The sequence below is a fragment of the Lonchura striata genome, chromosome 7 (genome assembly GCF_050655825.1).
Source record: "Lonchura striata isolate lonStrDom1 chromosome 7, ASM5065582v1, whole genome shotgun sequence".
Taxonomy (NCBI): Eukaryota; Metazoa; Chordata; class Aves; order Passeriformes; family Estrildidae; genus Lonchura; species Lonchura striata.
This window is the reverse complement of record NC_140709.1, coordinates 16935379-16952674: the sequence shown is the minus strand read 5'-3', so window position 1 is coordinate 16952674 and position 17296 is coordinate 16935379. Positions and strand designations below refer to the sequence as shown.

Sequence of the window (17296 nt, the reverse complement as noted above, 5' to 3'; positions counted from 1 at the left end):
TCATCTTAGTTGCACTCTGATGACCAATGGCAACTAAATACTTTAACTACACTAAGATTAAAGGAATTTGCTGCTATCACTATAGCAACCATCTTAAAGAAACTAACATGCTCAGCAACCTGGAGGCTAAATTTAGACCTAATACACAATAAAAACATAAATACAACAATAAATATTAATTTCTGTGAAATGTAGTTGCTTTTTTCATGGTAAGCATAAACCAGTCCTGCCTTTAGAGGATTACAAAAAAAATAAATAGACTCATTAATGTCCAGTGCATTAATGAGCAATGGGTGAAATAGGTGTTAATTATGCCACAGTAAGATCCAAGAAAAAAGCCCCAGTGAGCACTTGGAGGTGTGTACAAGCTGAAGTCTCCTCTCTATGTTTGTGTATTTCGAAGTACAGAATGATTCAGACTGATGACAGAAATATGGTCACCCCCTATTCTATGATGGAAACTTTAGACACAGTATTTTTAACAAAGAACTTCTAAGGATTAATTACACCCAGCACAAACCATCACTCTGTTGCTTAGATTTTTGTTGTAAAAAGTCAGTATTTCCCAACAAAAATATTTAAGCTTTCATTGTACTTAAATTACCTATATAATATAATATAATACAGCATGTACTCTTCTAGTAAAATATTTTCCAAGCTTCATGCTGAATTTCTTTCCTAAAAAGACATCAAAAAGTTAACCAGAAGTCTATGCTATTGGGATGTTTTCCAGAATTCAAAGGTAATTTTTTTAAAAAATGCATTTCCATAGTGCAACTATTTCACCGCTCTGACCATTTAATTTTTCTTTGTGTAAGTGTCTCCAGACTTTTCAGAGGTCATTTCAACAGCAGACAGCTTATAACAAAACCATTAGCAGTTTGGCTAGCTTAAGGAAACCTCTTACTTTCCTTTTTTGTTTATTATCACTGCATGAATCTGCAGCATATGAGAGTTTATAATTTCTCAGGCTTGTTAAATTCATGTTAAAGGTCTGTTTTCTTGTTGAATAAATTTTGTTCATATAATGCTGCCTATTTCATATACTGAGTCTTTAATAGCACCTTTGGTCTATGCGCAACTCACAGATCAAAACAGAGGACTAAAATAGGGGTTGATGATGCTATTTACATGTGTGATTCCTGCTGTCTTCTTGTTAGTAGCTTTAATATAATAGAAGACCTTGTCTGTTTTGTAATTAACACATCTTTACTGGAGAGATATTTGGAAGTGATTGCTGTGAATATACTGGTTAGTAAAATAAACACAATCACACACCACTTTCTGTTATCAGACAAATTTGTGAATTGTACACATTATACTCCAGATCAACAAACTGTGATATAACAGCCAAGTAGAAGACACATTTATATAACCCTTTATTTTTCTGAAAATATGTATTCAATCTGACCTTGCAAATATAATTAGCTTGTGGGATGTGTGGATTTCAGTACCATGGATGCTTTACTAATTGCAGTTCTTGGAAATAGATACTAAATATTTGGAAGCTGCCAATACAAAATAAAAACTGCATCTTTTTGTACATCTGTCTTAGCTTCAAAATGCATAATAATCTAAAAAACAATAACTATACACCATTTTTTTAACATTTGCTGGGGGTCAACAGCCCACACTAAAGTCCATAGAATTATTTTTAGGAAGAAAATTTACAATTATGTCCTGTGTAACTTTCAGGACAGCTATAATTAATATTATTAAAATTTACTCACAATCTAAGATGAGCACTGGACACCTCAACTGCTAGCTAGACAAAAATCTGTCCTCTCCACACAGTTATTAAAAATAATGGCTTGATGAAAATTTAGGGAATTTAGTACCCAGACTTTTTTAGCTGCTCCTGAAAGCATGAACGCTATCACTCTTTAGTTTTGTAATATCAGATATTGATAATACTTGAATATTATCAGTTTCTCTAAAACAGTCTTCATAACTTTGTGGGATATTTAAAAAAGAAAGATTAATTCAAGAGTACTTTACACACTTGATTCTTAAATCCCTCCAATATTAAATTTCCAAACAATACTGAATGAAATATCTCTGCTTTTCAAGTCCCACTATATTTAAGTGGTAAACTTCAGTTAGGCATAAGTCAGTCTTTATTGTTTAAATTAAAAAAATCTAACATCAATATTTTTCCAGTGAAGAATCTATGACATATGGTGACTATCTTTAAAAATGCATTGTATCCTTGGAATTCAAATAGCAATGTATTGTTTATGCCATATGTTTATGAACAAACATACCAGGGCTTTAAGACAACTGCAACGGATAGAGTGTGGTTCTGCCAGGTGTGGAAAAAGAAGTAATGTCCCATCTAAAATCTCTTTTATCACCTGCAACTGACCTGTTATCAACTGCTTAGTTTGTTTCTAGATTCTTTAAAAATGAAATGGAACACGTGACCAGAGAAGTGCAGCTCAGGTTTATGACCATTTCGTTATTTATGCTGCCATGCACTGTTAGACAACTACAAGTGAAGAACATCTTCTGTCCCCTGCAAGCCCACAACATAAAAAATTCAAAGAAATCGTACTTTTTATGCCATTTCCAATGAAAAGCACTAAGAACTGAAACTGACTCATGCCAAATGCATATCACTGAATTGCTGTGATTGTGAGTTTGAAGTTTGCAACATGGAAATTATTTATAAAATGTCAATTTTAGCTCTGGAAAACATATTCCTAGGAGTACGTGCATTTTCCTTCTCTATCCTTGGAGAATTATTTACTTGTGGTCAAATCTGCAGTACAACTTCAATATCCATACTGGAAGGGGAAGAGAACTACAGCATAATACATTTATCTTGACAAGTGAGGGCATGCATCCGTAACTCCCATGTAGCTGAGCCACAAGTTTTAAAGCTATATGCCTTAATGAAGATAAATGGACTATTCTACATCCACCACAGCAAAAGAAAATTAAACATTTAATACTTTTCAATTAAGTCTTGGAACTTTCTGTTTTAAGGAAGGGCATGAACTCAAGTAACCAATGTAAATGGTTTAGTAGGTAAACATACATTACTTAATTAAATCACAAGTACAAAGGACATTACAGAACAAATTTCGGAACATTAGGATTGACACTAACAATTTCAACACTCCATTAAAAAAAACCAGGAGTTGAAATATGCAAAATATATTAATCTGGATGTGTATAACTGCTCTAGAAAATGTAACAAAACAGTGGTGCACTGGCAGTAACAAAACTATCTAGTTTAAGCCTAGGTTTACACTGCCTGAACTGAAAACACCAAGTGGCCCACAGGGTGATGCAGACACAATTAATCTCCCACAAATATGATTCTCCAAGCAAAAGAACATCAATCTTTACTGAATCAACAGTGATCAAACCCAGCACAAACATACAACTTACTGTCCAAACCAGGCTCCTACTGAAAATCAGTTCCTGCCTAAATCAAACCACAATGTTTCTGTCCAGTCAACAGCAAGAAATAGCACAGTACTGTGAGAGTAAATGTACTACCCACTGTGCATAATGTCCAGAAATGTATTCTTGATACATCAATCAAAATTACATACTGCAAAGTTATGTTATCCATTTTAGAGTTTTTCCATTTACAACAGAAAAGTTCTAACAATGGAAGTTGTTCCAGGTATAAAAGATTTCGACAAAATTGTAAACATCAGGTTTTAAACTACCTTTTCTTCTAAATGCCATCTGCGTAATGATTCACAAAAAGTAGACATGTCTCCAAAGTAGTGACAATACAGTCAATTCACTATTCTGTTTAGTTGTTTTTAATTACTAATTTCAACTGCGTTACTTGTTTTTAACTGTACCCTAAAGACTGTTGAATTCATTTGTGTCCAGGGAAGACTAAATCAAACTAAAGATCAAGACAAGTGTATGACATGGAGAGGAGGAGTTGGATATATTAAAAAAAGTCTTGTTAGATGGCTCCAATCCACTTACATTTGTCACAAACTTAATTCTTAATGGGTCATTTTAAATTTCAGGCATTACACTGGTGTCTCCACCAATCTCGTTTCAAGGATTGCTCTTTCTATGCCTTCTTAAAAAATAAAGCCTTTTTAAATCCCATGGTTAATTCAAACAAAGAAGGGAAAAAGAGAAATTCAAAGGGAAAATAATAGCACTTTGATAAAAGAGTGGAGGTTTAAAACCATGCAATATCCCAAAAAATTGGTTTAAAACATGCTCAGCTGAAGAAAATCTTGAAGCTAGATAACGGTAATTCCATTATTGGTAACTCCAAGATTCAGGAAATTAATTGTTAAATCACTGTCTGCTACTGGTTTCAATGTTTTAGACTAACAAGTAATTATCAAATTATGAAACCATTCACATACATATTTGTCTTGATAAACTGAGAAGATTTGCAGCACAAAAATAGAAGTTGCCAATCTGAAACAGTGTAATACTCCGGTAAATTCATCTAAACTGGAATATAAAAGTAGCAAATGAGATCAAAACTACTTGCAAATCTCTATTTTTATGGTCAGCAGAAGCAAAATGTCCATCTATTACTGTGAAGAGAAAAAAAAAATTAAACCAGGTATTAAAATACATAATGCTCATATACATTGCTAATTATGCACAGGTTGTCACTTAGATTTAGAAGTGCCAATGTACAAAAAGGGGAAAGAGGTTGCTAAAACAAGTCCTCCAGCCAGGGTTTTCATTTTTGTAAGGAGGAGAAAAAAAGCATTTCCTCTCCCTCCAGCACCATAAGAGTAATTTTTTTCATACTTTAAAAATTACTAAAATAACAAATTATAAAGTTCAGCACATTTTTTACTCCTTTTTGAATAAATTTCTGAAGATCTCATTAGCTGTACAAAAGAAAGCAATTTTCAACTACCAATAAAAAGAATCTGCATGCACAAAATGGTTTCAGACTACAGCCCCCAGAAGAGGTTGGTTGGAGAACCAGGTTCTCCAATCATGTATGTGGTAGGAGACAGTAGTACTAGACTGAAAGGAGCAGCTGCTGACCATATGCATTCAAACGGAAAAAACCAAGTGCAAGAAAAATTAAATATTGGAACAGGAACTGACATGAGGCTGTTGAATCTCAAGACTCAAGTGGACAAAACACTGAAGTGAGCTGATCTGAACTCAATGTTAAAACTGTGCTCACCACAAAGTTGGGCTAGATGATCTACAGAGATTATTCTCAACTAGAATTGCTTTGATTCTAAAGCAAATGGAAAGGCTACCCAAATGTACATATTTTCTTTTCTTTTACCATCTGAATGAGTTTAAGATAAGGATAAAGTACCACAGCAAAATCCTCTTATGAATGTGGCAGGATCTGGTTTAAGCACAAGATTAAGATGGATAACATATTTCTTTCTATCTGTCTGAGGTGACTGAAACAGAATTTACAAAAAAGTCATTGAAAAGACAACTATTTTCCTCAGCAAACAATTAAAAAAAGAATTTTGCCATGAACCAACAGATCTTTGTACAAATACTTCAGACAGTGCTTTGCTAGAAAAAAATATAGCTTAACAGAAATGAAAGTATACTGCATGAATAAGAGATTTTGCTACCAATCCTGCTAAACACAAGTGCCAACAAGTTTCTCAGATGTACAAAATGGACTTTTGACAATTTTGGATATTTTACTGATCCTTACGCAAGCACTTATTAATAAAGGGAAACCAGTTAACTCTCTCAGAATAACAAAGTATTTTAAATGGCGACTTTGTTATAATAAAGATCCAAAGTTTAAAAGAGGTCAAAAAAGAAAACACCAACTTTTTTTTTTTTTTAATATTAATTTAACAATACAGTGAGTGCAATGCAGTAAGTTAATGCTTTTGGAATTAAAGCTACTATGTTACTGTGGATTTAGTATAGTTATATTTTCCTTAAGAGGTGACGAACAGCTGCTAAGTTAAGGTCCAAAAAAACACATTTATTTTTAACATTTGGCAAAGGTTTATGGTTCTCTGTACAGACATTTCAAAGTGTATGTTGGAAATAAATATGAAATGTCAATATTTAGCTTTATTCCAGATCTTTAATAAAATTACCGCTTCTGTGAAATATTCTAAATATGTATTACAGCTTCCATTGCACAGATTGGAAAACTGGAGAGGATAAAAGAAAAGTTTATTAGTAAGTATAAAATGAAACAACAGCTAACCAGGTTGCCCCACTGGCCATATTTCAGCATGTTTACTATGAGTAAATTCAAAGAAATCAAGCTAAAAAAAAAAAGTCAAAACAAAGCTCTTCCTCTCTGGGTTCTGAGATCACTGATCTCAGTGAGTTAAAATTCACTGCTCTGTTGTGAGTTTATTTTACAGACAACTAGAGCACTATTAGCCTAAATATTGCAAAACATGGTACACAGCCATGAAAAAAAACTAATTTGTGTGCAAGAATATGTTTGTGGAGTAGCAAGATCAGAATTTGGAATTACTTGTCCTTCACATGTCCTGCTATATTTATGCAAAAATATCCCAATCCTAAAGTGGTCATTAAAGCAGTTGACATTTAATCCACAGGTCTATATGAGGGGTTTATTTTTATATAAGGATTTTACATTACTTTTTATTTTTGCTCATTGGCTTTAAGACATAAAATGACTGGTTTGGTTTTTTTAATTGATGAGAATTACAGGTATATTTATTTTTAAACTGCAATCTTACATCCCTGTGCTATGCAGAAAACGTGTATGGAGCCAAGGCAGTTAACAAAGAAGTTAACAAGTTTTCATTTTCTATAGTAACAGGGTAAACAGATTTTTAATGTTTTAGCTAGTCAAGGTGAACCTGAGGTTCCTCATCAGAATTCACTGCAACTTCCTGACACATGAAAATAACCTCTGCCCCAGTGATTCTTCACTACCACAACCATGATTGCTTCACTGACCATAAAATATGGCAATTTATATAGGCATGGACCTGCCCTGAGGCAGCTTTAAAATTAGCTAATGTGCTATTTTGGGCTTTGCTTTTAAATACATTTAATCTCAGACAAAACATGCCATATTAAAATCTTCTATGCCACATGTTCACTTTACTTTTTTTGCCAGACAGTCCTGCAAGTATAAAGTATAATGAGTAATGATCTTGGACTCACGTAGCTAAAGCTCACCAGTATAATGGTTACTACACCAGCAAAATTACCTCTGCAAGTGGCTCTTCATGCTGGCAATGCAGATACTTTCCTGAAACAGGCTGAGCTCAAGCTCTGTAGCACACAAAGAGCCTCTGGGTGCCATGATAAATTAGCCAGGCACATGAAGCACTGGAACCTCACCTAAGAAATCCCCTTGAACAATAATATATCTGCTCTTCTCTCAGTTCATCTAAAATCCAAACACTTTTTAGTGTAAGTGATCTTGCCAACAAGGATCATAAAACTAGAACACATTCCACATCTTCCAAATCAAGAAGTTAATTACAAGTGGTATTCATAATTTGGGAGATTCTTTTTATTTCTAAGCTTTAAAGGATGCACTTGCCAGAAACATGACAGATGTAAATTTTTTTTAACATGAAACCTGAGAACGTAATTTAATCTGACTGTAGCAGCTAAAAATGTGTATGAAAAACAAACATTACAAGACTTCCAGTAATCTCAAGTACTGGCAGCAATGCCATAAGAGCAGCTGTAACTGAGAAACGCTTAGATGGACAAAAATTTGTTCACATCCAAAATAAATATGCCAAAGATTATTTTATTGATGATTTCAAAGATCTCAAAGCTAGACATCTATGTCAAACCTCAGTGGCAATAAAATATTATAAAAAGAAGCACTTAGTGAACAAGTGTGCAGTATATGACTTATTGGGAGGTTTTTCTTCTTAATCGATTTAATAGCTGGTGAGGTCTAAATTACTTACTAGTAATAGTCTTGACAATAATTTTTTGACAAAACAAAAATAATCCTATTTCAATGTTTCTATTGGAGTGGGAAAATAAAAGCTCTAGGAAAAATAAGTAAGGAATAATTAAGTGTTCTACTGCATCTTACCCCCCCCCCCAGACTACCTGTATTTTCTTCTACTCTTTAAGCAATTCAAAAAGGAACAAAATTTATACAGATGTCTAATATCTTCCAAACAACCAGAAGCTAATATTTTTTCAATTGCCTGTTACATAAATGTATTTGCAATAAAATTCAGAATTAAAAAAAAAAACCAACTGAAACAGCAACTGTAGCTTCAGAACATTCTGCTATGAAATTAAGTGAACTCATAGTGTTTGGTATCTTTAATAATATCTGCCTCACAGGAAATATGATACTACAGTTTTATAGAAGATGAACACTTCTGAAATATTTATAAATTTACATGAATATCATCCATATATACCATGACGCATTTCAATAATTATTCTACAATACAATGGGAGTGCATGCTCAAACAAAACACCTCAGCAGTATTTTAAAGCAGTAAACCACCTAGCCAATTTCTGTACGTTCTGTAGTTTTTCTAATCCACTCTCCCTGTGGTTGAGCAAAATCGAATTGCCTCTCACATTTGCAGACAGCTCTGTGAAGGTGATAATAGAGCTGCTCCCTGCTGTCATGAGGCAGGAAATAGGAAAATGGCATATGGGGCTAGAAAGAAATAAAAAGAGAACTAAACAAGAACAAAAGAGATTTCAACAAAGGACAACTATAACCCAATATGCTTTGCAAGTTAAAAACTATTTTCATAATAATTTAACGTACTTAATCATTTATATACACGCTTTTCAAAAATTCAAATGCTTGATATCAACTTCTCTGTAAAGTTTTATTGCCCAAAACATTTGGAATAGAAATTTTAATAAAAATCATCATATGCAATGCCTGCAAACCAATGCATTCTTAGTACCCATGTTAAGGGGCTGAACTTATTCCAATCTATTGGTAATTGATCTCAGAATTTGTAGCTAATATTTAATATATAAAACAACGTATACTTGGATTATTAGTTGTAAACCTGTTGAGTGACAGTTGAATAGCAAAATATTAAGAGAGGATTATGATTGGTTATGTGTACTGACAATATCAAAGACTTCCAGCCTGTTTAAGGGCTACTTATGTAAGATGAAGAAGAAACTGGAATGATCTTTTCATTTACAATGAGATTTTGGTTTTATTTTTATTTTTAATACAGTATGGGCCTCCAAAAATCAAGTATTTACATATATTTACAGCGTTTCTGTATTAAATCTTACTAAAGTACCTTAGAAATAAAAAGCAAGCCTACTATACCTTTCCTTTTACACTCTGAATGGGATCCACCACCACAGCAACAGCTCTTTCTGATAAGGCTTCAAAGCTCTGCTGAGTATTGATATCTACACCAGACAACCAACAGCCAAAGCCAGGATGACTATGATACCAACCAACTACCATCTCAGGTCTGAAACAAAGAGGACATTGAGATTTTAAAAAATATAAACACTTATCACAAGAAGAAACAGGAACATATCAGGGCATAAATTATGATGAGCTGTGAAAAAACCACCATTAGTAATATTTAAATTACTCACCATAGTATGGTGAAAACATGGACATGAATAAATGCGACAAAAGAGGGCTATCATTAAGGGATACACATTAGCAGTGGTAGATCATGCTTTCAGTTTTTCACCCTGTTACCACACCTTCCCTGAACCAGTTTTTACCCTTTCAGCACTTGAGTAAATATCTACTCTTTAACTCCTTGGCATCGAAGGTTGAATTTTCACGGCAGAAAGTCCATTTCAGACATGGACAACGGGAACCAACGGTGGGAAAGGATTAAATATCAATTAAACCAGCAGTAGAACTAGGAACTCAGTCAAAAAGCAATTTGCACTGTTCTGTTCAGCTGCTGAGCCTTTTGCTAACATTAATTTTGAAGTTTTTCCCACAGTAAAAGAATTTGAGCAAGCAGACGACAACTGTTGAGAGGTAGGAGTGAAATAAAAATTTGTTTAAATACTAGGATCATTTGCAAAATTATTTTCTGTTTCTTTTCATTAAAATTGCTCATGAATAAGATATAACTTCAAAAATTAAAGAAAATTTATTTAAAGGGTTAAATAAAAAAATCAATCTTTTAAGCAGGTGCTGTGTAGTAACCGCCTATGCTAAACTGAGCAGCATTCTAATCTTTCTGGGTGATAATCAAAGCTGTAGGTTGAACAGGAGTGACAATCTCCTGACAATTGAAATGCATGACAGAGACTGAATTACATGCTATGCTACTCACCTAATTTTTGGGGAAATTACTTATTTTTAAACATTATTAATAGCCCTTAGATCACAAGTTTTGCAGAAAGCCAACTGTTTCTTCCCAAAACCATGGAGGGAGTACTTGTGCCTGTGAGCTCTCTTTACAGTGACTTACCTTCCCGTCTGTTTCAGCATATCCAACATTTTTGCTTGAAATACAGGATCAACTGCCTCCACACTGACACCCTGATTTAAAAGACAGACAAAAATCATAGTCGCCGTACATGAAGCAATATTATTAAAAGACAGACAAGAATCATAGTAGCTGTACATGAGGCAATATTATCTTTTAACTTGTAACTTCACACAAACAAAAATATTCATAAGCATCTGTTTAAAAAGACAACCTGAATACTTTAGTAATACATGACAGAACACCCTTAAACACAAAATATAATTTTTAGAAATGTATTTCAATGTGATTTTTTAAATACGGAAAGATTATTTTGAATTGCTATTTAACTAATATTTACTGTGAGTAAACATGATTAAATAGGCATAGGAATTCAACTTTTTCTCCTCTGTTTAGTCTGCAAACAGTGGTCTGTTCTTTGTCCCAAGTTCAGCTCTATACGTTTTATTCAAGATAAATATCACATATTGAATTTTGCACATTTTTGTATTATGCACATGAATAAACTCAGGACAAGAGAATTTGAAAATTTCATGTAGTGCAGCTCTGAGTTTAAAAGGAATCATCCCATGCCTGTTTTAAGAACATTTCATTCCAGTTACACAAAATAAAGCATCATAAATTCCAATTATGTCTCTTGACTCTTTACCGCTTTAAACTGTTCATAAAATGGATATTTTTACTCAAAATTTAATTACATTTTTTTTTCAAACCACGGAACTATCATTTAAGAGACAAGCAACTAAGATTTGTCAAAGACAGGAAGTTTGAAGTATATAGCACCATCACAATTAAGGGCATGATACATTTCTAATCAAACATTTCACATTTTGAATATTTCTGCTAGCTCATAGTATATGAGTTCTGAAAGTTATCAATTTGTAAGACTTAGAAGTCATGTAATATACTACATTTATACATAAAAAAGGACATAATATCTGCATATATTGATACACACACTTAAGTACTAGCCTTCGCTCAAGAAGAAATTTTGACTACATTTCTTTTTACTGAAACCCTTTAACCATTAGACTTGTTTGGATTGTAACTCACAGTTTATACCTTCAGATTGCTTCAATGAGGTAAAGCATAAAAAGCTTTCAAAAAATAAATTTACCCTAAAGCAAAAAACTAACAAGCAAATAAAATTATCAAGGTCTAGATGCAAAGAGCTCACCGTTCCGGACTGTGGCATTGCAAAAACATCAATCACTCTCACAGTATAATCATCAACAAATTCTCCAAGCATCAGACCCATAACTTCCATAGGGACACCAGCACGACCATGCTTCAACATCTGGAATTAAGACCAAATGACACCATATGTTTAATAGACGGCTCAAGTCTTATTTGATGTAGTTTTTTCAGCCTTTGTTGATCTCTAGCTAATTTGCAACTTGTAGCACTTTTGGAAACTGTAACAAACTATAAAATAGTAAAAACAAACCCAACAAAAGAGAACTAATTAAATTAAGTTTCTGAGGGTTCCAATCAGTATTAGTTTATTGTGCTCTAACTCCAGGATTATATTCAGACATAGTATGTACACAGAACACTTACTTTCAGCAGTGCAAGGGAAGAGATATAAACCTGTTCTGCTGTATCGACCGCAGGAGCATCTGTTGGTGGTCCCTATAAAAAGAATAAACAATTATTTTCACCATCACTGTTATTCGGCAGTTTCTAATTTTTTTTTTGTTTTGCATATTGCAAAACTTATAGAAAAATGCGTATGTAATTCTGACTTAATGAGTTAGATGTAGCTGTTACAAACAAAACAAAAAATCACATACCCAATCCCCAAACCCCTCTTTACAGCACTTTCTGTGCTAACATTATTTTGTAATAGGTCCCCTAACCATCATCCTGTCACCCTCCACCCCAAACAACACAGTCTAAAAAGCAATCTTATCAGAGCCAGTCAAATATAAAGCAGGCAAGTGTTACACTGGATACAAACCTGTTACAAGCCATTCATTCAGGCTAAGAGTCAGATAAGTTTCCATTAGTCAGCCTTGCTGCAATGCTAACCTTCGTCAGCTGAAAAATATGGCCAGTTCTCCAATTAACTATGTGTTTCTTACAGTGGTGTGAATGTAAATGCTGCTGGGCTAGCATGATTAACTGGCACCAACACAAACAGCAATTTCCCTTTGCTTCATCAGCTTTCAGCTAAAGAGGACTTGCAGATAAAGGCTATGGGAGTACTTTGCAGATACACTGGTACAGTGAGAGAAAAAACGGACCTCTGATCCCTAGGTGGAAAAGCTGTGAACAAAATACTTTGCTCTTTGCCTTATGAGTAGTTATTCAAAAATTAGCACAACTGTCCCAGGTGTGAATGATTGGTTGAAACAGGTTTTGTGTACTGTTGAAATTGAAAAACACAGGAGGCAGCAGTTTAAATATCCCTTTCTTGAGGAACAAAAGAAATATTGCTGTTATATACAGAATTCCACAAGAGCATACCTCATTACAGCCAATTAACAGCACATTCATTACTTTATTACCAAATTTCCACTGAAAAGCCACAGCTTCTGCATGAGGTGATACAAACTTAGAAGGGCAACAAAGCAACTACGGAAAAAAAATATACTCCACATCAAGTTAAAAGAGGAAAAATGGTGCCTTTACCAATCACTTAATAGATTCAGAACTTTGATTCCATAGTTATAAGCAAAAGTAGGGAAAAAAAATTTTGAATAAATTTTTAATTTTTTACTTCAAATGAAAAAATTCAACACAACATGCATCCATATGACATCAAACAAGACATAGCAATCAACACAAGCCATTACTTCCTGTAGATAAAACTGGTTACTTACATAATCAACACATGACACTTGTACAGGAATTATCCTTTCTGCATACTTTGATTTTCACACACACAAAAAAAATCAGTCTTCAGAATAAAGATTTAAAGACAGTAATAAAATTCAGTTGTGGGGTTTTTCTCCCTTAAAGTCAATGAATCTGAGTTCTACATCCAATTTTTACATTATGAATCCAATCTTTGTATTTTGAAACTCACATATATGCATGGATCTGTCAATGCACATGCACTTCCTAAAAGCTTCAAACCTCTATTTCCAACTTTGATACTGCTAACCATCATCTCTCAGTATTTGCCCTTCCTCACTTACTACTCATTCCTAATTCTTCTGTCACTTTAGTCTTTTCATCAGCAATCTTCCAGCATCTTTCTCTGTTTTTCACCTTCCATAGTATTATCACCAAAAGTCCATTTTTCATCAACCTCACCCCTTCATCAAGTATTTCCCTGGCCCAGCCCTAGCTCAAAGGTGAGATGCTCCAGTTGAGATGAGCTCCTCTAGCACTCACACTGAAACACTCTAAAAGCAGTTCTTCAGAACATTTCCCAGAACCAGATGGACAGAGCACCTGCATTACTTATACCGAATTTTCTGCAATTAAATTGACTGGCAAAGCTTCAAATGCCCAATCATTTTGCAGTGCTGTTCCCAAGGTTTTTTTCTCCATAAACATGTCAGTTTACTTTTTAATCTCTTATCTCTTCTGCTTTAAGTCTATTCACTTAGAAGCGTTCACTCAGAACTTGGAAAGCACAAAGACTCATGTTTCTGCTTAATCAATGCGAAGAAAAAAGCCCAGGTAATGTGAGTTTTAATTTTAAAAGTTACTTACTAGTTTGTTAACAAAATTCTTTTTTTATACATAACGATCTCCCAATTTTCCACCAGTTCTAGACCAGAGATGGTCTGAAGGGAAGACAAAAATAAATAGTAACCTTGTATTTTAGGAAGAGCCCTAACACTCATGCTGTGATCACCAAATGCATTCCACATTTGTTCCAGATTTTTTTAACATTTCACTGTAAGCAACCATCCCATTACACCATTCAGTAATTTTAAAAATAAAGAACAGAGCAATAAAAATCTCCCCCAGATTAGCACAAATAGTTCCATGATTTCTGGAAGGCTTATCTTGCTATTCAACTGAGACTAGCTTCTCAAAAATCAGGAGGCGTGAACTGAAGCTTACTCCACAGACTATGGCTCTTGGATGAGCTCTCCTCTATGAAGTTTCTTGTGTTTGCTAAAATCACACTGACACCTGTCCTGCAGCTGAAGCATTAATCAAGCTCTGTCCTCTATATAGATGCCTGTGCCCATAACTTATAAAAAGCTTATTCTTCATAACTTTTCTCATTTTAGAGATCAGTCAGTAGACTCACCACTTACAGGGAGGAAACAAAGACAAACATTAATACATTCTGTTTCTGTAACAAGGAAAGGAATAACCTTTAGTTTAAGTGAAGGCAAGAACTAAAGCAGGGTGTTCAAAATATTTCCTAATGATTTCTATATTCCTTGGGGCATCCAAATGCTCATTTACCTTGATGATGGTGCAGAAGAGGAGAAGTATCATACTTAATATGATACTTCCTCAAATTTTAGGCATTCTATGAGATAGAATAGGGTTATTTTTCAAAACTTGCATTGAATTCCTGTTGCCAGCACCCATAGTCAACAATTTATTTTCAGCACAGGAAAATCTGCTAATTCATAAAGGAATTCTTCACTGGTGCAAACCAAATTTGCTATTTTTTTAAAGTCATAGTATTCACTGTGAAGGATTTTACATATTAAATGTGTTTAAATAGATATAAAAATTACTACTTTAAGGATTAGGAGGTATCAACAATATACTTCACTGCTTCATTTTAAGCACATGCAAGCCATAGTAAAAGTATCAAACATGAGTTTCCACTCTTACCATGCAGTTCAACCAATTTACCTGAACTTGTAAAATTTAGCTAATGGTAGTACACAAGGCAGGTTTGTTAACTCTCAGTCATCTTATAAATACACAGCACATACCAAGTATTTCCTTGGTCATTGATGCTTCTTTGTGTGACCTCACTATCTCCTTTCCATCTGCTCTGTTCTTCTTATAGATTTTAATTACCAGTTAGATTATGGGAAAATTTAAGTCCTCATTGCATCGTACCAATTATGAGTATTAATTTTCATGCTAATATTCCTTCTTTTGTTTTGAATATCAATTACTATGAACTGCTCAAAAGAGTATTGAAATTCAGAAATTCTGAGGAGGAACTGATCTGTAGGTCAAAGTTCACATTATTTTTCTACCAAAGATTAACTGCCACACATTTGTATTTCTACAGAAAATTCTAAACCAAAGTTCATCATATTCTTAACATAAAAACTTCAAAGATTTAACAGATAAAGTGAACTTGGGTCTTCCAAGTAGTTTACTTGACTTTAGATGATCTGAAAACAGAGACATTTGGAAACTGGAACCAGTTTCTTCCATCTCTGATCACCTCCATTTCCACAAATGGCTGATAATGTAACACAGCCCTGGAGTGACAGCCCCAGTTTCTGCATGTTAGTTACACAGTATGTGGGAGCCAGCTACGAGTTACATGTTTTGAGATCTCTTTGGCCTGTTTCTGGTAGTCTTTCACAAAAGTTTACGCATTTCTTTCATCAAGCAAAAAAGAAGAAAGATTTTATTAGCTAATCTCTACATGGAGGCAAATATTTTACACTGACCCTCCACAGCATGTGCTATAACCACTGTTCATAAACTTCACTGCCTGCCAACTTTAACAAAGAAGCACCATCCTTACGAAGCAGAGCACCAAATTAAATTAACTGGTATCAGGAACGCAGACAAGAAAGCGTTTGTGTCTGCAATGCAAAAGAGCTGCTGGTGTTTGCATTTACATTATCATATTCAAAGGAGAGCTACCTCATTGCCTTGTTTTGGAAGACTGTCCATCTCATTGCAAATATTGCATACCTACAACTTTATTGGATTGTTTCTTGGAGAACTGGAGAAAAATTACATTTGGAAACTTCAAGGAATATGGAACATTCTTTTTCCCAACTATGCATATATATGCTGGGCACAGTAATTATTAAAATTAAAGAACTGCTGTAAAAAATATTGTTATGTTTTACTGAAAATTGGTACTTCTTCTGAATCAACTCTATGCTTCCAGTCACTGAAATGAGCTGCCTGATGGCCACCTTATAAAACCCAACCAAGCTTTAGGATTGCTTTTGTTTAGAATGGCAGAATTCCAAGTTCAATAATAATTGATAAAATTAAGTTACCACTATTCAAACAATTTTTTTTGCTAAGACTTGTAAGGGAAAAACAATCACATGCAAGTTATGGACAGAAAATTACATCAAAATATTAAATTATGCAGGTTACTATTTTTGTTTAAAATACTTAGAGATGATCGAATATAAAAAGCAGTTCTTTACTTGGGTAGCCCTTGTTGACGAAGTGTTAAAGGCATTTGCCATTCTTACAGGATAAAAACTAACGCCTTGAAGTGTTACCTACTCAGGCCTTTTAGCAAATTTGTTAACACTTTTAGGTATATTACTTCACCTTTCTCTTAGTGTGAACTGATATAAATTATTTAGCCAATTTTATTATTAAATGTGAACTAAAGTGTCATTTTAGAGCACTGCTCTTTATTGGTACTATTTTAGATTTATTCAAATAGTTATAGAAAGCAAACTTGATTTATTACACAAGGAACTGAGAAATATTCCACAAATGGATACACTTTCCATTGTTTAAATGGATCTTAAACTCTGCTCTGGCTTCATGCTAATAGCACAAAAGACAATTTTGAAATACATTGTACCTATTTCAAAAAACCCCAGTTTTGCAGTGGCAACTGTGATAAAAATCCAAAGGCAGTGAACTTTAGTGCTGTAAAGGATGTCTCAGCTTTAACACACCAAACAATATGCTACTGTGTAAAATAAAAGAATAATCACTACTTATATTTATTTTTGTAACTGGAAAAATTTAAACACAAACACAGGACACAAGCAAACAATGACTGCTATCATGTTTTATTTCTTTCCCAGTAAGCTAAGAAAGAACCTTTT

At 33.9% G+C, this 17296-nt stretch overlaps 1 protein-coding gene across 5 annotated transcripts in view; it reads right to left on the bottom strand.

Moving 5' to 3' along the window:
• PSMD14 (proteasome 26S subunit, non-ATPase 14) overlaps positions 1-17296 on the bottom strand; it is a 46513-nt gene that overhangs the window by 12147 nt on the left and 17070 nt on the right. For all 5 annotated transcript variants that reach the window (XM_085584333.1, XM_077784993.2, XM_077784991.2 and 2 more), the window contains 4 exons: positions 11931-12002; positions 11548-11667; positions 10353-10423; positions 9230-9380 (listed from right to left, as the gene is read on the bottom strand). In XM_085584333.1, coding sequence (XP_085440459.1) covers positions 9230-9380; positions 10353-10423; positions 11548-11667; positions 11931-12002 — 414 coding nt within the window. The remainder of the gene's footprint in view (positions 1-9229; positions 9381-10352; positions 10424-11547; positions 11668-11930; positions 12003-17296) is intronic.